At 42.8% G+C, this 23,931-nt stretch overlaps 1 protein-coding gene and 2 gene segments (V, D, J or C); 1 reads left to right on the top strand and 2 right to left on the bottom strand.

The window, feature by feature from the left end:
- Positions 1-5,127: 5,127 nt before the first annotated feature.
- LOC120026825 (leukotriene B4 receptor 1-like) lies at positions 5,128-6,066 on the bottom strand. Its single transcript, XM_038971536.1, has one exon. It carries the CDS (start codon positions 6,064-6,066, stop codon positions 5,128-5,130), a length of 939 nt encoding a protein of 312 aa, XP_038827464.1.
- Positions 6,067-7,482: 1,416 nt separating this feature from the next.
- LOC120026822 lies at positions 7,483-14,658 on the bottom strand. The segment is given in 4 exon segments: positions 7,483-7,689; positions 7,984-8,059; positions 14,126-14,453; positions 14,576-14,658. Coding segments are annotated over 4 exon segments (660 nt in total).
- Positions 14,659-15,097: 439 nt separating this feature from the next.
- LOC120027364 lies at positions 15,098-17,340 on the top strand. The segment is given in 2 exon segments: positions 15,098-15,167; positions 16,593-17,340. A coding segment is annotated over 1 exon segment (306 nt).
- The last annotated feature ends 6,591 nt before the right edge of the window (positions 17,341-23,931 follow it).

Below are 23,931 nucleotides of genomic sequence, written 5' to 3'. Positions count from 1 at the left end.
GTTAACTTGGCTTTCGAAGACTATAGAAAGGCAGGGCAGGATGGATATAGGTCTATAACAGTTTGGGTCTAGTGTCACCCCCTTCGAAGAGGGGGATGACCGCGGCAGCTTTCCAATCTTTAGGGATCTCGGACGATACGAAAGAGAGGTTGAACAGACTGGTAATAGCGGTTGCAACAATTGTGGCGGATAATTTTAGAAAGAGAGGGTCCAGATTGTCTAGCCCAGCTGATTTTTATCTGCTGTTCAAAATGAAATATTCACTTACTTCTGATATGATTTCCTTGTAATTTGCTAACAATGCAATTAACTATCACTTAATTAATCAAACTGCTCAAAATTGATAACTACCGAACCAAAATAATGTAGTGCCTGGTTAACGTATAACTGCTAAACACTGTACATTTCTATATTTTTACCTCGTAAATGTAGAAATTTGACATCAATTTATGTTGGAAGGTAAAACCAAAGTATATAAGAATTTGGCCGTAAATAATACATCATCATTCTACATCAACCATTTTAATTTGCTCAAATTACGTTGGTAACCAGTTTATAATAGCAACCTCGGGGATTTGTGGTATATGGCCAATATACCACGGCTAAGGGCTGTATCCGGGCACTCCGAGTTGCGTAGTGCTTACGAACAGCCCTTAGCTGTGGTATATTGGCCATATACCACACACCCTCATGCCTTATTGCTTAATTATAGTGTACCATGTACTGTTGAAATACCTGGGTTGTATATAACAATATATTCCAGTCATCAGCTGAATTTCATTGATACACTGCAAGCTGATGAATTTCAAGCAGAGAGACAGGCGATATTGTATCAGTAGAGAAGCTGATTTTGCACAATGTTGCATGGGGCAGAAATGGCATACAACATGACTCTGTAAAAAGACCGCTATTGTGAACCACTAATCTAACTTTGGGTTGGGGAAGTCCTGTGGTTCAGGGGTGGAACGGGAACTGTTTGTCTTGTTCGGTCTCATCACTTGTTTTTCTGTCCATGTGTATCTGTTTTGTGTACCTCATTAAAAAGATACAACCATTTGATCACCAAAATATAATAAATGGTATTCAACACCGTGCTACAGTTTTAAAGTAGCCAACTGCTTTACAATACTCCTACGTACAGTATGTACTGTATAAGGATAATAAAACTATAAGACTGACATACAGTGCCTTCAGGAAGTATTCATACCCCTTGAATTATGCCACATTATGTTGTGTTACAGCCTGAATTCAAAATGCATAAAAAATATTGTTTCCTCACCGATCTACACACAATACCCCATAATGACCAAGTGAAAACATGTTTTGGAAAACTTTGGCAATGTATTGAAAATGAAATATAGAAACAGCTCATTTACATAAGTTTGCCCACCCATGAGTCAATACTTTGTAGAACCACCTTTGCCAGTGATTACAGCTGTGTGTCTTTCTGGGTAAGTCTCTAAGAGCGTTCCACACTTGGATTGTGCAACATTTCCCCATTACTCTTTTGAAAATTCTTCAAGCTCTGTCAAATTGGTTGTTGATCATTGATAAATAAAAATGTTTAGGTTTTGCCATAGATTTTTTAAGTAAAAATGTTACTCGGCCACTCCGGAACATTTACTGTCCTCTTGGTAAGCAACTCCAGTGTAGATTTGCCTCATTTTAGGTTATAGTCCTGCTGAAAGGTGAATATGTTTCCCACTGTCTGGTGGAAAGCAGACTGAACCAGGTTTTCCTATAGGATTTTACCTGTGCTTGGCTCCATTCCATTTATTTTTTATCCTGAAAAACTCCCAGGTCCATAATGATTACAAGCATACCCATAACATGAAGCAGTTACCACTATGTTTGAAAATGTGGAGAGTGGTACTCAGTAATGTGTTGTATTGGATTTGTCCCGAACATAACACTTCGTATTCAGGACAAAGAATTAATTGCAATTTTTTTTGAAGTATTATTTTTGTGCCTTGTTGCAAACAGGATGCATGTTTTGAAATGTTTGTATTCTGTACAGGCTTCCTTCTTTTTACTTTGTCAATTAGATTAGTATTGTGGAGTAACTACAATGTTGTTGATCCATTCCCCTGATTTCTCCTATCACAGCCATTAAACTCTGTAACTGTTTTAAAGTCACCATTGGCCTCATGGTGAAATTCCTTCCTCTCCGGCAACTGAGTTAGGAAGGACGCTTGTATCTTTGTAGTGACTGGGTGTATTGATGCACCATCCAAAGGGTAACTAAATAAATTCAATAGCTACATTTTGTATCCTGAACTTATTTAGGATTGCCATAACAAAAGGGTTGAATACTTATTGACTCAAGACAATTCAGCAGTGGTGGGCCGTCAGGGCCTGCAAGGCCTTCTCTGCTGGCCTAAACATCATCAGAATATAATGTTTTTTAAAATATATTTTCCCACAAATATGTATTAAATTATTCCCCAGAGTAAGTTATACTCTTCATTTCATAGCTTTCCTCTTGGTTGCACTTCTTCCAGCCCCAGGTTGAGATTTTGAGGGCTGGTCTTTATGTTAGATCTTTTATCCAATCATATTCAGCCATCATGTGTTGCCAGGGGTCTAAAATCTGCCCTCAGGCCTTCAGAATCAACAGTGCGGGCGCTTGTAGCTTATAGTGAATGGAAATGAAAATTTAGTGTCAACCAATCATTGGCTATTGTACGCCTTCTGGCTGGCTCCAGTGTTACACAGGAGCCAGCTAGCAGGCGTAGTGCGTGCACGTCTTTTGATTGGATTACCAATATTGAGAGGCAGGTCCTATGGAGATCTAGGAAACTGAATTTGATAAACGAATTAATTTGCGTACTACTAAGCTGTTTTTTCAACCCACAATGGCGGAAGGAGGAGAAGATATCGATTTGGTCGAGGATATAATTATAACGCCATTCTCAAGACGAACTTTTCAAGAAAAGTTAGACATTGTAAGGAGAGGTCGCCCGACGCCACAAAGCCTGTCACAGGCGGGAAAGTGCTTCGTTCGCTCGCCACTTTCAAAGTTTCAACTACGAGCGCTGTCAATGGCTCACAGGCTCCTTGGCTCCGAGAAGCACTGCAAACTGTACTGCTGGGAATGCCTATTATTTGCAAGTGATCGATTTGGTGTTTGGAGCCACACTGGCTTTGCAAACTTGAGTTGTCTAACCAAGGCAGCAACGAGACACCAAAGTACGGCTGGGCACTAACAAGCAATGGTGCTTTTGAAAACTTTTGGGGACACCGGAGTGGATCTACAACTCAAAGAACAAACGCGCAGGGCAACGGAGCTGCACAATGAAAAGGTGAAGGGAAATATTGAAAAGACTCATTGATTGTGTCATGTTTTTGGGTAAACACTGTTTACCCAAAAATGTCAATTTGTCAATTTCAAGGTGACGCAACGCCTGGTTATACTGCGTTTCTGTCTAAATGTATAGTTTCTAGAGCCATGGCATCATAATGAGGTGGATTAATTCGGGTGGGACTGTGTAGTACCTCACTGAAGGCCCAGGCCCCAGGCCCACGGCACGCCACTGCAATTCAGCTTTCACTTTTTATTAATTTGTAAACATTTTTTAGAACATTATTTGACTTTGACATTATGGGAGATTGTGTGTAGGCCAGTGACACAAAATCATATTTTAATCTATTTTAAAATCAGGCTGGAAAAAAACTGTGGAAAAAGTCAAGGGGTGTGAATACTTTCTGAAGGCACTGTATTTCTGAACATGCTCACAACCTGCCATTGGATTCAAATGATTTAAAACATTGTGCATGTCAAGTTATGGTCAAATACTCTGTGGAAAATTATATTTACCCTCTACTATAATTTGAAATGATATTTACCATCTACTCTTCTTTCCATTCAGCACCTCAAAAAGAATAGCAAGTTGGATTTGATTTTGCTTGAATGACTCAAGAGTGAAAGGCCTGTGAAACCCCAATGAATGCACAATCAAAGTTCTGAACATAAGATAGAGGGCATTACAAGTGTTATGAATTTCGAGATTTGTACTTAGAGTTTTGAAAATATACCACTTACATCTGAAAATGTGCAAGTTCCCCAGAACCGTATAAAAAGAAAGTTACACTCTATATACCCATTAAGTTGTTGGGAGCATTTGCAGGGTGTGTGAGGCATATCTATGTAGAGTGTACTACTTTCTCTCTTACTATTTATACAGTTAGTCAGCACCTCTACATTAAATGCTGGGTGTTCGTCAGCTCATGATTTTTACCACCTGATCATAACCCCCAAAAAACTGTTTATACTTTCATAATATGTTTTAAACTACAGTATGTCAATCTCAAGCTTTTTTTCTCATTTTGAACCTAAAGGTATGTTCCTTTAGGTGCAGATAAAGTTGTTTGTCCGTGTACCAAATGTGTTGTTACATCTGACATGTGGTAAGTTCTATCTTCATTTGGTTCAGAATAATTTTTTTACGCAGTTTTGGCAAGTTGGCTCACTACTTGTTGCGGGTTAGACTGAAACTAAAATGGTTGAACCCATATTGGGCATCAGAGTGGTGTAAGGTTTGAAATGCATGCTTTAATTGATCAATTTAGGTAGAAATGTTGTTGCATAGATCTAGTGTGTTTTTCCATTGTGCCTCACTGCTCAAATACCTGATTTTGACATACAATGAGGCAACTTCACAAGTATGACGAAATATTCCTTCACACTAAGTTGGAGCTCCTCTGAACCAAAGCAGAAGTACATGTACTATAAGAGAAACTTATTCATGGTAACCAAATATATGTATTTATTCATGGGGAAACTGACAGAAGCAATACAATTTAGGCTTTGACCAATGGAGGTCAAGCTTGAAGGGCGTTAGATCACCGAAATAACAAATCTAGGCTAACCTATGGATACCTAGAAGTACAGCCTATACAGTCAGCAACCCAAAACGTAGGTTTTGTTGAGGACAAAATAGCAGGTACAACGGGACTCTAATTTGGCTGCTCTAAAAACCAAGTCAAGAACGCCTAAAAAAAGCTATTTCTTTTTTTAGAGTACCCTGATTTGTTAAGGTTAGGGTTAGGGGGGTTGATGATGGGTAGGCTGAGGGTTAGAATTAGGGGTTGGCCTTTAGTCACACCAGCAGAGCACAGCTTCAGACATCAGATATTTGTGACCTGCATCCTGCTGTCGCCCCTCGACGACGACTTGGGCTGCTCACGGATTCTCCGCGAGGCGAAGGCGTACAGGAAGGGGTCCAGGCAGCTGTTAAAAAACGTAAAGCTCCGGACGACACGCGCTGCTGCGCTTCTGTGGCTCAGCAGCGCTGCCGACGCCTCTGGCCAGGAAGTCTGCAGCACAATGCCGGCGATGTCCACCACATTGACAATGTGCACAGGAATCCAGAGGATGAAAAAGGTGACCACCACACTGGTGACCAGCCGCGTCAACTTTGCACTGCTGAACAGCGCAGTCTGGTTCACCCGCCGGTGGAGGCAGCAGTAGGACGTGACCAGCACAGAGAACGGAACCACAAACCCTAAAAGGGTCTCCAAGACGAGGACAGCAACTCTTTCAGCATCGGAGCCCGTGTGTCGCTGGCACTTGAGCTCGCCATCGCGCACATCGCGAGTGGCAACGGCGGGAGCAGTCAGAGCACAGGCGAGCCCCCACAGGGCCAGGAGCAGCACCGCCTCCCCCTTGCGCCCCAGCCTGTTCCACATCTGCGGGTATAGCACCTGGAGGCAGCGCTGGACACCGAGTAGAGTGACCGTTAGCACGTTAGCATACAGGCTGAGATAGAGCAGGAACGTGGCTAACTTGCATGCAGCACGGCCCAGAGTCCAGCCGTGCAGGAGAGTATAGATCCACACGGGCACCGTGGCCAGGCACAGGATGTCGGAGGAAGCCAGGTTCAGCATGAGGCACAGGGTGAAGTTGGGGCGTCGGGACGAGCGGCACAGGATGACCACCAGGACAGCTATGTTACCAGGGAGGCCCAGCGCACAGCACAACCCCAGGACGGTGCTCGAAATCAGGCGGCCCGAATCCGGGGAGGTGGAGTCCAAGCTAGAGTTGCTGGAGGAGTTCATGTTCACCATTGTCCGTGAAAGAATAAGAGCTATCTTGAAGACAGTAGACTTTAGACATCTAATTCTTTAGTTTCTCGTTCTTGAAATCCTCACAAGTTTGTTATCTTCTCTTGTCATAGAGTAGTAATGAGGAAACTGATGTGGGTTAACTGCCTCTGGCCAGCTTCCTCCTGACAAAGCTGTGTGTGTGTGTGTGTGTGTGTGTGTGTGTGTGTGTGTGTGTGTGTGTGTGTGTGTGTGTGTGTGTGTGTGTGTGATAGAGATTCTGAGTCAGAGAGAGAGATATTTGTGTTTGTGGTAACAATTAGATACTTCCAATTTTGTCATTAAGGCTTCACTCAACCTGATTCTCATAAATAGTCACATGACACTGAGAAGATAGTTTTAAGCTATAGGCAAAACATATAAAGTAGATTTTAGCTGTGTCTAGGGGCAAGCCACATAGTTTTTATATATTTTTTCCCCATTAAATAAATCATTTTTTAATGTGATTTTATCATGTGCAAAAAGTTTTAATGATTTGAACTTTTGACAGATAAATGGATGTGTAATGCATTTAATCCATCTCTGTGTTGTTGGCTCTCTTTGAATGTATGACCAAAGTTTAATGCTTCCATTTAGTGTCAAAATAAGGCTAGAAAAACTACAATTCTTCCCTGCAACAGATTCTAGCATGAATCTACCATGACCGCTATCTTCTGTTATCTTAATTTGGGAAGCTATTGACAACAACTGGACATTTGTATAAAGCACATTTACTTGGAGATACACATATAGTTCCATTATCGTGTTTCTTTACCTCACATCGTCGATTATGAGCATTTTTTTTTAAATATTATATTTTCTATATTATTATATATATTATTATTAATATTAGTATTATCATCAGCAGGTGAATCAAAACCAAGACTGAAGGCAATATACTGGTTCTCACAAACGCGCTAGGAAAAGGCTTAGTAGAGCGTAAACAAACAATACCTCACAAAGGCACAAACAGAATGAACTGAACTAAATAAGGAGCTGATGAGACCAGGTGAGTAACTAACACAGGTGAAATCAATGAACAAAAATGAAAGACAGGGCTACGTTCAAGAACACAAAGAAACAGGCTACGTTCAAGAACACAACTAAACAGAACACAAGTCTGACTAAAATAATAAGTACGGAACCTTACATCAGGAATGAGTTAGTTTCATTGTCCAACTATTATCTTTTGTCAGTTAAAACCTCAACCTTTTACCAGAACCGTTTTCTGTCACCATCTCAAACAGCCAGTCCATTCATTCCAACCACAATACACAATCCTTATCAAGAGTCATGGAGTCCGAAAGTGATCAGATCCAATGTGGACTAGGTGGGTCTGTCAATACCAGTCGAGGTCAATCGAGACCCATCAATTCAGATGGGATGGAGTGCATAGAATCATTATGGACTAACAGCGAGGAAGTCACTGTAACAGCGGGCCAGGAGGTGGAGTTGCTCCAGGGACTCCTGGAAGTTGGTCAGCTCAGGCCCCTGGGAGAGGAAGCTGGGGGCGATGCGACGGGGGTCCAGGGCGCTTGCACCGCGCTGCAGCTCCGACGGGCCCAGGGTGACTGCGGGGAGAAGAGCACAGGAACGGAGGGGACCGCGCTGTGGAAGAGAGGATAGGGATAGGGAGATAAGGTTAGAGGGATGGACCTGACAATAACAAGCGAGACTGTTGGATACAAGCATAGTGAGACATGTCTTTAGATGTGACATAAGGTTAGAGAGGTGGGCTTGGCAATATTGAAAGTGACAATTAAATACAGACATAGGCATATATGTGAAAGAGAAAATTGAATAGACTTATTTACGGATAGATATCATAACTCTTCCGAGGAGGAGCACATCGGGCCGGTGCTGTCATCGCGGTAACAGAAGGACCAGGAGGCGGAGTTGTACCAGTGACTCCTGAACGTAAGCCAGCTCAGGCCCCTGGGAGAGGAAGCTGGGGGCTCCGTGGTGGGTGTGTAGTGTGCTTCCACAAGAAAAGTGGGTGAGAGTCACAGGTGTGACTAGTTTCCTCATTAACCCAGCGAGAGCTTCCATTGGATAATAATCTCATGTGATTTGAGATGTGCCCATTTAAACCCTCCTGTTTATCTGTTCCAAACGGCCGCCCAAGGGAGGTGATGCAGTCCAGAGGTATGGAGGTTTACTGGAGCATGTGGGAAATGGAGTCTTGTGAGTTTGAGGCAAACAAGATGGACAGCTGCCACCTGGGCTGCACCACCTCCTGTTGCTTTTTGTTTCTTTGATTGTTTGTTAGTTTTATTTTGCACTAGCAGTAACCCTGATAGATATATTGTCACGTTTTCTGATGTATATAAAAATGCCGATACTACTGTGTACAGGTCAGAGATTCAAAGGTTTGTCATTTGGTGTGATGAGCACCATCTCATCCTTAATGTAAAGATAACGGAGGAGATGGTGTTTGACCCCAAATCTGTCGGTGACCACGTGTCTGTGGTTGTCCACAATGCCAACATAGCACAGGTTAGTTCATATAAGTACCTGGGTGTACACTTGGACAAGGAGTCCAACAACGCCTCTATTTCCTACCTAGACTAAGGGATTTTGGAGTTGACCAGAAAAAAATGCTCCTATTCTACCATGCGGTCATAGAGAGAATCCTGATATACGGCATCACAGTCTGGATTGGCAATTTATCAAACTGCCCTGAGGGTCATGGGTGTGAGGTAACATCACTCCCTGCAGACTATTTTTGAATAGACCGTCATCAGACAAGCTCAGAAAATTATTTCAGATCCCTCCCATGTCCTTTATTAGGGTTCCTCCTCCCCTCAGACAGACTCTATAGGGTCCCTCCTCCCCTCAGTCAAGACTCTATAGCACAGGTGTCAAACTCATTCCACGGGGGGCCGAGTGTCTGCGGGTTTTCGCTCCTCCCTTGTACTTGATTGATGAATTAACATCACTAATTAGTTAGGAACTCCCCACACCTGGTTGTCTAGGGCTTTATTGAAAGGAAAAACCAAAAACCTGCAGACACTAGGCCCTCCGTGGAATGAGTTTGACACCCCTGCTCTATAGGGTCCCTCCTCCCCTCAGACAGAATCTATCCCGTCCCTCCTCCCCTCAGACAGAATCTATCCCGTCCCTCCTCCCCTCAGACAGAATCTATCCCGTCCCTCCTCCCCTCAGACAGAATCTATCCCGTCCCTCCTCCCCTCAGACAGAATCTATCCCGTCCCTCCTCCCCTCAGACAGAATCTATCCCGTCCCTCCTCCCCTCAGACAGACTCTATCCCGTCCCTCCTCCCCTCAGACAGAATCTATCCCATCCCTCCTCCCCTCAGACAGACGCTATTGGGTCCCTCCTCCCCTCAGACAGACTCTATCCCGTCCCTCCTCCCCTCAGACAGACTCTATCCCGTCCCTCCTCCCCTCAGACAGACTCTATCCCGTCCCTCCTCCCCTCAGACAGAATCTATCCCATCCCTCCTCCCCTCAGACAGACTCTATAGGGTCCCTCCTCCCCTCAGACAGACTCTATCCCGTCCCTCCTCCCCTCAGACAGACTCTATCCCGTCCCTCCTCCCCTCAGACAGAATCTATCCCGTCCCTCCTCCCCTCAGACAGAATCTATCCCGTCCCTCCTCCCCTCAGACAGAATCTATCCCGTCCCTCCTCCCCTCAGACAGAATCTATCCCGTCCCTCCTCCCCTCAGACAGAATCTATCCCGTCCCTCCTCCCCTCAGACAGAATCTATCCCGTCCCTCCTCCCCTCAGACAGAATCTATCCCGTCCCTCCTCCCCTCAGACAGAATCTATCCCGTCCCTCCTCCCCTCAGACAGACTCTATCCCGTCCCTCCTCCCCTCAGACAGAATCTATCCCGTCCCTCCTCCCCTCAGACAGAATCTATCCCGTCCCTCCTCCCCTCAGACAGAATCTATCCCATCCCTCCTCCCCTCAGACAGAATCTATCCCGTCCCTCCTCCCCTCAGACAGAATCTATCCCGTCCCTCCTCCCCTCAGACAGAATCTATCCCGTCCCTCCTCCCCTCAGACAGAATCTATCCCGTCCCTCCTCCCCTCAGACAGACTCTATCCCGTCCCTCCTCCCCTCAGACAGAATCTATCCCGTCCCTCCTCCCCTCAGACAGACGCTATTGGGTCCCTCCTCCCCTCAGGCAGGTCCCTCCTATAAGATTTGTGTTTGGTCTCTACCTTACTCTGCCTGCTCAACAGTCTTGTGAAACACACAAGACTGTAAGTCGCTGTAAGTCGCAAGTTATCCTTTTTAGATAAAACTATACTACAGTTGAAGTCAGAAGTTTACATGCACTTAGATTGGAGTCATTAAAACTCGTTTTTCAACCACTCCACAAATTTCTTGTTAACAAACTATAGTTTTGTGAAGTCGGTTAGGACATCTACTTTATGCAAGACACAAGTCATTTTCCAACAATTGTTTACAGACAGATTATTTCACTTATAATTCACTGTATCACAATTCCAGTGGGTCAGAAGTTTACATACACTAAGTTGACTGTGCCTTTAAACATCTTGGAAAATTACAGAAAATTATGTAATGGCTTTAGAAGCTTCTGATAGGCTAATTGACATCATTTGAGTCATTTGCAGGTGTACCTGTGGATGTATTTCAAGGCCTACCTTCAAACTCAGTGCCTCTTTGCTTGACATCATGGGAAAATCAAGATAAATCAGCCAAAATTGTAGACCTCCTGTCACGTTCCTGACCTGTTTTCCTTTGTTATGTATTTGTTTTAGTTGGTCAGGGCGTGAGTTGGGTGGGTTGGTCTAGGTTTGTTTTTCTATGTTGGGATTTTGTGTTCGGCCTGGTATGATTCTCAATCAGAGACAGGTGTGTATCGTTGTCCCTGATTGAGAGTCATACTAAGGCAGCCAGGGTTTCACTGGTGTTTTGTGGGTGTTTGTTTCCTGTGTCAGTGTTTGGGCCACACAGGACTGTTTTCAGGTTAGTCACGTTTGTAGAGTTTCGTAATTTGTAGTGTTTGTTGTTTGTCCATTAAAACATGAATACCTACCACTCCGCATCTTGGTCCGATCCATGCTCCTCCTCGTCTGAGGAGGAGAACGACTACGACAACCTTAACACCTCCACAAGTCTGGTTCATCCTTGGGAGCAATTTCCAAACGCCTGAAGGTACCATGTTCATCTGTACATTCAATAGCACGCAAGTATAAACACCATGGGACCATGCAGCCGTCATACCGCTCAGGAAGGAGACACGTTCTGTCTACTAGAGTTGAACGTACTTTGGTGCGAAATGTGCAAATCAATCTCAGAACAACAGCAAAGGACCTTGTGAAGATGCTGGAGGAAACAGGTATCTATATCCACAGTAAAACGAGTCCTATATCAACTTAACCTGAAAGGCCACTCAGCAAGGAAGAAGTCACTGTTCCAAAACCGCCATAAAAAGCCAGACTACGGTTTGCAACTGCACATGGGGACAAAGATATTTGTCACGACTTCCGCCGAAGTCGGTTCCTCTCCTTGTTCGGGCGGCGCTCGGCAGTCGACATCACCGGTCTTCTAGCTATCGCCGATCCACTTTTCATTTTCCATTGTTTTTGTCTTTGTTTCGCACACACCTGGTTTTCATTTCCCATTATTGTTCAGGTCGGTACGTTTCCGGCTGTTTTTTTCCGGGTGCTGTTTTCACCCGTGTTTTGTGGTAACCGTTATTGTTCGCACATTGGTATGTTTACTTTGTGCTATTTATTCAGTATAGTGCGTTGTTCACTCATCTCTGCTCTCCTGCGCCTGACTTCATGCACCAGCTACACCCACCGCCTGACATTAGTACTTTTTGGAGAAATGTCCTCTGGTCTGATGAAACAAAAATAGAACTGTTTGGCCATAATGACCATCGTTATGGTTGGAGGAAAAAGGGGCAGGCTTGCAAGCCAAAGATTACCATCCCAGCCGTGAAGCACGGGGGTGGCAGCATCATGTTGTGGGGGTTCTTTGCTGCAGGAGGGACGGGTGCACTTCACAAAATAGATGGCATCATGAGGGAGGAAATTATGTGGATATATTGGATGTGTTATATATATATATGTGGATATATAAGACCATGGTGCTTGCCTACGGAGCTGTGAGGGGAACGGCACCTCCGTACCTTCAGGCTCTGATCAGGCCCTACACCCAAACAAGGGCACTGCGTTCATCCACCTCTGGCCTGCTCGCCTCCCTACCTCTGAGGAAGTACAGTTCCCGCTCAGCCCAGTCAAAACTGTTCGCTGCTCTGGCACCCCAATGGTGGAACAAACTCCCTCACGACGCCAGGTCAGCGGAGTCAATCACCACCTTCCGGAGACACCTGAAACCCCACCTCTTTAAGGAATACCTAGGATAGGATAAAGTAATCCTTCTAACCCCCCCCCCCCCCCCCCCCCCTTAAAAGATTTAGATGCACTATTGTAAAGTGGCTGTTCCACTGGATATCATAAGGTGAATGCACCAATTTGTAAGTCGCTCTGGATAAGAACGTCTGCTAAATGACTTAAATGTAAATGTAAATATTGAAGCAACATCTCAAGGCATCAGTCAGGAAGTTGAAGCTTGGTTGCAAATGGGTCTTCCAAATGGACAATGACCCCAGCATACGTCCAAAGTTGTGGCAAAATGGCTTAAGGACAACAAAGTCAAGGTACTGGAGTGGCCATCACAAAGCCCTGACCTCAGTCCCATAGAAAATTTGTGGGCAGAACTGAAAAAGCATGTGCGAGCAAGGAGGCCTACAAACCTGACTCAGCTACACCAGCTCTGTCAGGAGGAATGGGCCAAAATTCACTCAACTTATTGTGGGAAGCTTGTGGAAGGCTTCCCGAAGTGTTTGACCCAAGTTAAACAATTTAAAGGCAATGCTACCAAATACTAATTGAGTGTTTGGAAACGTCTGACCCACTGGGAATGTGAATAAAAGCTAAAATAAATAATTCTCTCTACTATTACTCTGACATTTCACATTCTTAAAATAAAGTGGTGATCCTAACTGACCGAAGACAGGGAATTTTTACTAGGATTAAATATCAGGAATTGTGAAAAACTGAGTTTAAATGTATTTGGCTAAGGTTTATGTAAACTTCAACTGTATGTATTGCTGTTCCAGTAGCAGCTGGAGGAGAGCAGCAGCAGCACAGACTGAAGAGAGACGTGTTATTGACATGTTATTGCTAGTGTTTCCCAGCATCACCAGAGCGGGCCCTCCTCCACAGAGGAACACTATTGTCTCCATGACCATCACCACCAAGAGATGCCGTCATTCTCTATGGACTTAACATCATCTCTGACTCAACATTCTCAGGTTCATCATTTGAACGAGAAAGAACATTTATAGTGAAGCTAAATGTTAGTTGTATTTGGTGTAAGGGGTTTCTTGCAGGTTTGCTGCAGATCAATAGATATCATGTAATACTGACTACTAATGGCCCATCGTGTTTAGATGACTGTGTGTGAGGAGGCTTGAGTTTATAATGGGAGCACTAGTTGCACTGTCTGTCTATAGTCTTTTCACTGTATATTTACTGTACAAGATGGAGACCACAGTTGTGCTGTATCATACTATAGTGGGGCAATATCTGATACAATACTCCTGTGGTCACAGTGTATAATGAATTGTAGCTTCACACTGGGCACAGACAACAGTTCAACGTCTAGTTTTGATTTAGATTTGGTTGAGTTGTCAACTAACCGTGAATTCAACGTGAAATCAACAACAAATGTTACCATGTCATTGTATTTAGGTTAAAAGTTGGGTAAAAAAAGACAAAATGCCCTCACGCCGATGACTTTTTGCAAATCCAATTGGTTTTCCATGTTGATTCAACTTCCTCGCAAAGATTTGTTTGGTTTAATTGATGTGGAAACAGCGTTGATTCAACCAGTTTCTGCCCAGTGGGTTGAGTGTTTGTACAGTAGAACTCAGTGACGCATGTCATTGTCTTCGCCCTCAGCACCTGCAGTAAGTCCCAGCTGCAGCAGTGGACTCTGACTGAGGGAGGTTTTTGTGCGGCTCTAAATCACTGTGTGAACACAGGACCACTGTGGTGACTCTGACAGTAGTAAACTCCTGTATCCTCAGCCTGGACTTCACTGATGGTCAGAGTGAAGTCAACACCATTTCCTCTCCCACTGCCACTGAACCTGGTGGAAACTCCTGTGAACCTGTCTGATGTGACATAGATCAGGAGTTTAGGAGCGTCTACAGACGTCTGATGGTACCAGGCCAGGAAATACTGTGAGCCAGAGTACTGAGTAACTTTACTACTGGCGCTACAGTCAATAGAGACAGTTTGACCCGGCTGGACTGATTGAGCTGCAGACTGAGTCAATACATACTGGCCCCAAGACCCTGCAGAGAGAAAGAAGGAAAATATCACATATAGGAAGGTCAAATATTTGTAAGATTATAACCGTAATTCCTCATTTACAACATGATGCTTGCATTCTGAAAATGTTCAAAATCTCTCCCACCTTGTGCGTAACAGACCAGAGTCCAGATGAAGATGGTGATGAAAGTCATGGTTGCCGTGGGTTCTGTTCAAATGAAATACAGCTCTCACATGAAGTGTTCAACTCACAGGGCTATAAACACTGCCAGAGCACTGAAGCATGTGATGCCAATGCAAAGTGTCTCTTTATGGAAATGTTCCTCCTGGGCAAATCACTGCACTGTCATTGAGAAAAGTTCTGAAATCCTCCTCCATGTGTTGTCTGAAAGTCATTACAAAAAAGTATTTATACTGACACATTCCATCATTGCTGTATCAAGCTCTTTTCATGATTACTTGTTACAATATGATTAAATATTATCAACATAGTGCACAGCAGTTTTCATACTGTTGAAGTTTATTGGGGAACGGGGAACGTGAATGTGTCCAATCTCCTGGAGTTCCAGACTGTACCAGTAGGGGGCATCAGTGACAAAGTAAGATTCATTGATCAGGTCCATGTTGTGTTAAAAACGTTCCCCTCTGTGTCTGTCTGGAGGTTTTTGTACTGCGAGTCAATCAGACTCTATCACTGTGGTTGACGTTTGGTGGAGGGACCAAACTGAGTGTTGGTAGTAAGTATTCCATTTTCGATCTTGACCTCTATCAAAATCCCAATTCATTTTCTTAACACTATTACAACTACCTTAAATTGAAAGTGGAAATATGTATTTATTTTTGAAGAATTTGTGTTGTATTTATTAACCTTAGAAGAAAATTGAGTTAAATTAAAATGCCATTTCAAGATGATATATAAAACAAGGTGCTTATAAAGTGTGTATTAGTTTCGAACAATAGTGGTATTGTTGAAATCTGAGAGTGGTTTGGATAAATGTAGGTTTACAAAGAGCGAGAGCCGTGTCTCTATAGTTTCAAAGGTTTTTGTATGGCCGTTGCATGAGTTTGTATCACTGTGGTACACTTTTGGTGGAGGCACTAGACTGGATGTTGGAAGTAAGTTCATCTACATCTAATTTCTTTTTTCCCCTTAGTTGTACTATCTATTTGCTATATTGCTATCTTATTTGACATTTTATTTGATGTTTGCTATCTTTTGCAAAGTGCTGTTATCTTACAAAGTTCTGCTGCTCATAATAATATACTTTTGGTTACACCAGGGCTCACCAACCATGTTCCTGGAGAGCTACCCTCCTGTAACTTTTCACTCCAACCCAAGTTGTAATTAACCTGATTCAGCTTATCAACCAGGTAATTATTAGAATCAGGTGAACTATATTAGGGTTGGAGTGAAAACCTACAGGACAGTAGCTCTACAGGAACAGGGTTGGAGTGAAAACCTACAGGACAGTAGCTCTACAGGAACAGGGTTGGAGTGAAAACCTACAGGACAGTAGCTCTATAGGAACAGGGTTGGAGTGAAAACCTACAGGACAGTAGCTCTACAGGAACAGGGTTGGAGATCCATGCTCTTTCACTATGCTTGCTTGTTTTGTCACATAAACTGAAGTTAGGTGAACTATTAGAATTTTAGCAACCAAGAAATGGTGGAGGGATTTCTGCATAATGCATCTTTAAATGTAATATTATTTTGACATGGTTACGGTCAACTGGAATTTACTTCCTCAGCATTATTTTAAACATCATCATTTAAGAATTGGTCATACGTTCTGTGGAATTTTCTTTAAAATAATAATAATAATGAATAATGAAATGCAGTTTGATTCCTAGGATGTTATACCATTACAAAAAGGGAGAGGAGTGCTGAAATATTTTCATTTAAAAAAGTTTAAGTTTTGAAGATAATTTAATGTATTTTCAGTAATCTCATATAGTTATAATATGCTTCAGTAGCTACTCAGAGGGAAGTGAAAGAGTGACAGAAAGACTGAGAAGCTGTGTGTTTGAGGGACAGAAACCTACTGAAAAAAAACCCATCTTAGTTTAAAGCTAAGATGTAAAACTGCTGCATCATTATTGTCATATCAGTCTGGTGATTGATTGACAGCTCCCCTCTCTCTAACTTCCCACCTGTCTGCTAGGTGACGTTCGTCCCACCATGACAGTCCTGCCCCCCTCCAGTGTGGAGCTGCAGCAGGGGAAGGCCACTCTCATGTGCCTGGCAAACAAGGGCTTCCCCACAGACTGGAAGCTGAGCTGGAAGGTGGATGGGAGCAGTAGCAGCACCTGGGAGGTGACCGGGAGCCCTGGGGTCCTGGAGAAGGACGGCCACTACAGCTGGAGCAGCACCCTGACCCTCCCTGTCGACCAGTGGAGGAAGGTGGGCTCTGTGACCTGTGAGGCCACCCAGGGCTCCCAGACTCCACTCTCGGAGACACTGAGGAGAGACCAGTGTTCTGATTAATGAGCTCCTCCTCTGACTCCACTGTTTTTATTCTGTTCTACACTTTTTACTCTGTCCTCGCCGTCTTACTGATCCAGCACTACTAGCAGCACAGGAGGTTGGTGACACCATTAATAGGGAGGACGGGCTCATGGTTATGGCTGAAATGGAATACATGGAATGGTATCGAACTCATCAAACACATGGTTTCTATGTGATCCATACCATTCCATTCACTCCATTCCAGACATTATTATGAGCCGTCCTCCCCTCAGCAGCCTCCTGTGACTAGCACACCTGTGCTGGGCTGGACACTGTATGGGAATCCATATCTCTCTGATTCCGATGTCATAGATCTGCTTGGCTTTCTTTATCACGTGTGTGATGCCCTTTATTGCTGTAATGCTGTTGGTTCTAACATGTTGAGATAATAAAGACATTCAATCTTTAAAATTGTTTGCCTGGATATCATTATTTAATGAGTTTTACCATTAGACATTGAGATCTTTGTGATTTGTTTAGTTTCATGAGGAATAGAGAGCTCTGCCATGGAAAAGGATTTTACTATTACATTTCAGTTAAATAGCTTCGCTCAATGAATGCTTGGCTGATTGGGCCAAAGTTGGTACCAGTCAAAAGGATATCTACAGCACAGGAGGTTGGTGGCACCTTAATTGGGGAGGACTGGCTCATAGTGACGACTGGAACGAAATAAATGGAATAGTATTGAACTCATCAAACATATGGTTTCTATGTGTTTAATACCCTTCCATTCACTCCATTTCAGCCATTATTATGAGCCGTCCTCCCCTCAGCAGCCTCCTGTGATCTACAGTGATACTAATACTGAAACCATGTACAATAAACTCACTGGTCTTCATGATATTACTAGTACTGAATCCATTAGCTATAAACTCACTGGTCTTCATGATATTACTAATACTGAATCCATTAGCTATAAACTCACTGGTCTTCATGATATTACTAGTACTGAATCCATTAGCTATAAACTCACTGGTCGTCATGATATTACTAGTACTGAATCCATTAGCTATAAACTCACTGGTCGTCATGATATTTCTAATACTGAAGCCATGTGCTCTAAAATCACTGAAACTCTCTGGGGACAGGTGAACATCTGGCTATGGTGCTGCTCTATTCTGGGAGCATGGCAGTTCCCTGCCCATGCAAATCTGAGTTTCAACCCCACCACAGCTCACAATCTCTCAGCCTCAATCTTCTGGGACTGGGGCAGCTGTGTGTTTGACTAGAGAACTGAACATGGGCTGGGGAAGCAGATATTACACTGGACTTTGCATAATGTTCAAATAGGGGACTTCAATCTAAGATCTTTCATGAACTTGTATATGTAAACAAAATGTATTTGTGACAGATATGTATAATCGTGATATCAAAGTAGTACTTCTTGAATGGAATCAATATGACTGTATTCACTCTTTCGGGGTTGGAGGGGTATAGAAGTTGAGTAGGTGATGAATAGTTGGGAAGTTGGGTTTGGACAGGGTCAATATTCCTGCATTTGTGTACTGAAATGGGTGATTTTCATAATATGAAGTTCAATCAAAACGATCAACAAACATCTTGACTTTTTCTGAATGTTGTTCAACATTTCCTGCAAAATCAATCATTTCTTACATCTCTGTTTCCTTAGTGGTCCCAGTGTGTTTACACAAAGCTCAACTTTTGCAGAATACATTGAGAGATATGTACAGTAACATAGTCCATAGACAAGTCTAACCAATTCCATTACTGTACACTGACTGTCAGAGTGTAGTGAGAAGCAGATACACTCCCACTGAAACTCTGTCGCCCTCCTCTGGCCACAGTGTGTTATGGCAACTTGGGTGATAAAGTGGGTGTTTTACTTTATGGTGTTTTTCAATCATGTATTTGGTACAGTTCCACAAATCTAAGCATAAAAACCAAAACAGATCATCAAAATGGCTCATGTTTCAAAACTCTAAGCACATTTCCAACTGACTGAGTACAACAAACAAAGTCACATATCACTCTTTCAATTTGGATGCATATCTAATCGAATTATCTTTTCTTTTTTCACCTTTATTTAACCAGGTAAGCTAGTTGAGAACAAGTTCTCATTTACAACTGCGACCTGACCAAGATAAAGCAAAGCAGTGCGACACAAACAACAACACAGAGTTACACATGGAATAAACAAGCGTACACAATAGAAAAAAAAGAAAGTCTATATACAGTGTGTGCAAATGGCCTGAAGAGGTAAGGCAATAAATAGGCCATAGTGGCAAAGTAATTACAATTTAGCAGATTAACACTGGAGTGATAGATGAGCAGATGATGATGAGCAGATGATGATGTGCAAGTAGTGAAACTGGTGTGCAAAAGAGCAGAAGAGTTAATAAAAACAATATGGGGATGAGGTAGGTAGATTGTGTGGGCTATTTACAGATGGACTATGTATAGCTGCAGTGATCGGTTAGATGCTCAGATAGCTGATGTTTAAAGTTAGTGAGGGAAATGTAAGTCTCCAGCTTCAGCCATTTTTGCAATTCCTTCCAGTCACTGGCAGCAGAGAACGGGAAGGAAAGGCGGCCAAACAGGTGTTGGCTTTGGGGATGACCAGTGAGATATACCTGCTGGAGCACGTTCTACGGGTGGGTGTTGTTAACGTGACCAGTGAGCTGAGAAAAGGAGGAGCTTTACCTAGCATAGACTTATAGATGACCTGGAGCCAGTGGGTCTGGCGACAAATATGTAGCGAGGGCCAGCCGACTAGAGCATACAGGTCACAGTGGTGAGTGGTATAAGGGGCTTTGGTAACAAAACGGGTTGCACTGTGATAGACTGCATCCAGTTTGCTGAGTAGAGTATTGGAAGCTATTTTGTAGATGACATCGCCGAAGTCGAGGATCGGTAGGATAGTCAGTTTTACTAGGGTAAGTTTTGCAGTGTGAGTGAAGGAGGCTTTGTTGCAAAATAGAAAGCCGATTCTAGATTTGATTTTGGATTGGAGATGTTTGATATGAGTCTGGAAGGAGAGTTTACAGTCTAGCCAGACACCTAGGTATTTGTAGTTGTCCACGTACTCTAGGTCAGAACCGTCCAGAGTAGTGATGCTAGTCGGGCAGGCGGGTGCGGGCAGCGAACGGTTGAAAAGCATGCATTTGGTTTTACTAGCGTTTAAGAGCAGTTAGAGGCCACGGAGGGAGTGTTGTATGGCATTGAAGCTCGTCTGGAGGTTAGTTAACACAGTGTCCAAAGAAGGGCCAGATGTATACAGAATGGTGTCGTCTGCGTAGAGGTGGATCAGGGAATCACCCGCAGCAAGAGCGACATCGTTGATATATACAGAGAAAAGAGTCGGCCCGAGAATTGAACCCTGTGGTACCCCCATAGAGACTGCCAGAGTTCCGGACAACAGGCCCTCCGATTTGACACACTGAACTCTGTCTGCGAAGTAATTGGTGAAGGCAGTCATTTGAGAAACCAAGGCGATTGAGTCTGCCGATAAGAATACGGTGATTGACAGAGTCAAAAGCCTTGGCCAGGTCGATGAAGACGGCTGCACAATACTGTCTTTTATCGATGGCGGTTATGATATCGTTTAGTACCTTGAGCGTGGCTGAGGTGCACCCATGACCAGCTCGGAAACCGGATTGCACAGCGGAGAAGGTACGGTGGGATTCGAAATGGTTGGTGATCTGTTTGTTAACTTGGCTTTCGAAGACTTTAGAAAGGCAGGGCAGGATGGATATAGGTCTATAACAGTTTGGGTCTAGTGTCACCCCCTTCGAAGAGGGGGATGACCGCGGCAGCCTTCCAATCTTTCGGGATCTCGGACGATATGAAAGAGAGGTTGAACAGACTGGTAATAGGGGTTGCTACAATGGCGGCGGATAATTTTAGAAAGAGAGGGTCCAGATTGTTTAGCCCAGCTGATTTGTATCTGCTGTTCAAAATGAAATATTCACTTACTTCTGATATGATTTCCTTGTAATTCGTTAACAATGCAATTAAATATCACTTAATTATTCAAACTGCTCAAAAATGATAACTACCGAACCAAAATAATGTAGTGCCTGGTTAACGTATAACTGCTAAACACTGTACATTTGTATATTTTTACCTCGTAAATGTAGAAATTTGACATCAATTTATGTCGGAAGGTAAAACCAAACTATATATGAATGTGGCTGTAAATACTACATCATCATTCTACATCAACCATTTTAATTTGCTCAAATTACGTTGGTAACCAGTTTATAATAGCAACCTCGGGGGTTTGTGGTATATGGCCAATATACCATGGCTAAGGGCTGTATCCAGGCACTCCGAGTTGCGTTGTGCTTACGGACAGCCCTTAGTCGTGGTATATTGGCCATATACCACACACCCTCGTGCCTTATTGCTTAATTATAGTGTACAATGTACTGTTGAAGTACCTGGGTTGTATATAACAATATATTCCTATCATTATCTTAATTTCATTGATACACTGCAAGCTGATCAATTTTAAGCAGAGAGACAGGCGATATTGTATCAGTAGAGACGCTGATTTTGCACAATGGGGCAGAAATGGCATACAACACGACTCTGTAAAAAGACCACTATTGTGAACCACTAATCTAACTTTGGGTTGGGGAAGTCCTGTGGTTCAGGGGTGGAACGGGAACTGTTTATCTTGTTCGGTCTCATCACTTGTTTTTCTGTCCACGTGTACCTGTTTTGTGTACCTCATTAAAAAGATACAACCATTTGATCACCAAAATATAATAAATGGTATATGGTCCTACGTACAGTATGTACTGTATAAGGATAATAAAACTATAAGACTGACATACAGAGCCTTCAGGAAGTATTCATACCCCTTGAATTATGCCACATTTTGTTGTGTTACAGCCTGAATTCAAAATGCATTAAAAATATTGCATCCTTACCCATCTACACACAATACCCCATAATGACCAAGTGAAAACATGTTTTGGAAAACTTTTGCAAATGTATTGAAAATGAAATATAGAAATAGCTCATTTACATAAGTATTCACACCCATGAATACTTTGTAGAACCACCGTTGGCAGTGATTACAGCTGTGAGTCTTTCTGAGTAAGTCTCTAAGAGCGTTCCACACTTGGATTGTGCAACATTTCCCCATTACTCTTTTGAAAATTCTTCAAGCTCTGTCAAATTGGTTGTTGATCATTGCTAAATAAAAATGTTTAGTCAAAGTTAGAGTTAAAAAAATGTAAGTAAAAATGTTACTCGGCCACTCCGGAACATTCACTATCTTCTTGGTAAGCAACTGCAGTGTAGATTAGCCTCATTTTAGGTTATAGTCCTGCTGAAAGGTGAATTTGTTTCCCAATGTCTGGTGGAAAGCAGACTGGAAAAGGTTTTCCTATAGGATTTTGCCTGTGCTTGGCTCCATTCCATTTATTTTTTATCCTGAAAAACTCCCCAGTCCATAATGATTACAAGCATACCCATAACATGAAGCAGTTACCACTATGTTTGAAAATATGGAATGGTACTCAGTAATGTGTTGTACTGGATTTGCCCCAACCATAATACTTCATATTCAAGACCAAAAATGAATTGCCTCATCTTTTGCAGTATTATTTTTGTGCCTTGTTGCAAACAGGATACATGTTTTGAAATATTTGTATTCTGTACAGGCTTCCTCTTTTCACTCTGTGAATTAGATTAGTATTGTGAAGTAACTATAATGTTGTTAATCCATCCTCCGATTTCTCATATCACAGCCATTAAACTCTGTAACTGTTTTAAAGTCCCCATTGGCCTCATGGTGGAATCCCTTAACGATTTCCTTCCTGTCTGGCAACTGAGTTAGGAAGGATGCTTTGCCACAACTTTGGAAGTATGCTTGGGGTCATTGTCCATTTGAAAGATCCATTTGCAACCAAGCTTTAAATTCCTGACTGATGTCTTGAGATGTTGCTTCAATATATCCACATCATTTTCCTACCTCACACACCACCTACCTCACACACTTATTTTGTGAAGTGCACCAGACCCTCCTGCAGCAAAGCACCCCCAGAACATGATGCTCCCATCCCCGTGCTTTCCAGTTGGGATGGTGTTTTTCGGCTTGCAAGCCTCCCCCTTTTTCCTCCAAACATAACGATGGTCATTATGGCCAAACAGTTATATTTTTGTTTCATCAGACCAGAGGACATTTCTCCAAAAAGTACAATCTTTGCAAACCGTAGTGTGGCTTTTTATGGCGGTTTTGGAGCAGTGGCTTCTTCCTTGCTGAGTGGCCTTTCAGGTTAAGTTGATATAGGACTTGTTTTACTGTGGATATAGATACATTTGTACCTGTTTCCTCCAGCATCTTCACAAGGTCCTTTGCTGTTGTTATGGGATTGATTTGCACTTTTCGCACCAAAGTACGTTAATCTCTAGGAGACAGAACGCGTCTCCTTCCTGAGTGGTATGACGGCTGCATGGTCCCATGGTGTTTATACTTGCGTACTATTGTTTATACAGATGAAAGTGGTACCTTCAGGCATTTGGAAATTGCTCCCAAGGATGAACCAGACTTCAAATAAGTCAAATAATCTCTGTCTGTAAACAACTCTTGGAAAAATTACTTGTGTCATGCACAAAGTTGATGTCCTAACTGACTTGCAAAAACTATAGTTTGTTAACAAGAAAATTGTGGAGTAGTTGAAAAACTAGTTTTTAATGACTCCAACCTAAGTGTATGTAAACTTCCGACTTCAACTGTATAAGTACTGTATAGCGGTAACCTATAGTGTTGAATACATGGTTTACAGTGTCAATATATGTTTAAGATTTAGCCTTTTTGTAATTTATGTTCCTTTAGGTGGGGATAAAGTTGTTTGTCCGTGTACCAAATGTGTTGTTGCATCTAACATATGGTAAGTTCTACCTTCATTTGGTTCAGAATAATTTTTTTCAAGCGGTGTTGGCAAGTTGGCTCACTTCTTGTTGCGGGTTAGACTGAAACTAAAATGGTTGAACCCATATTGGGCATCAGAGTGGTGTAAGGT

The sequence above is a fragment of the Salvelinus namaycush genome, chromosome 32 (assembly GCF_016432855.1).
Source record: "Salvelinus namaycush isolate Seneca chromosome 32, SaNama_1.0, whole genome shotgun sequence".
Lineage (NCBI taxonomy): Eukaryota > Metazoa > Chordata > Actinopteri > Salmoniformes > Salmonidae > Salvelinus > Salvelinus namaycush.
Note: the sequence above shows the minus strand (reverse complement) of the source record. Positions and strands in the feature narration are given on the sequence as shown.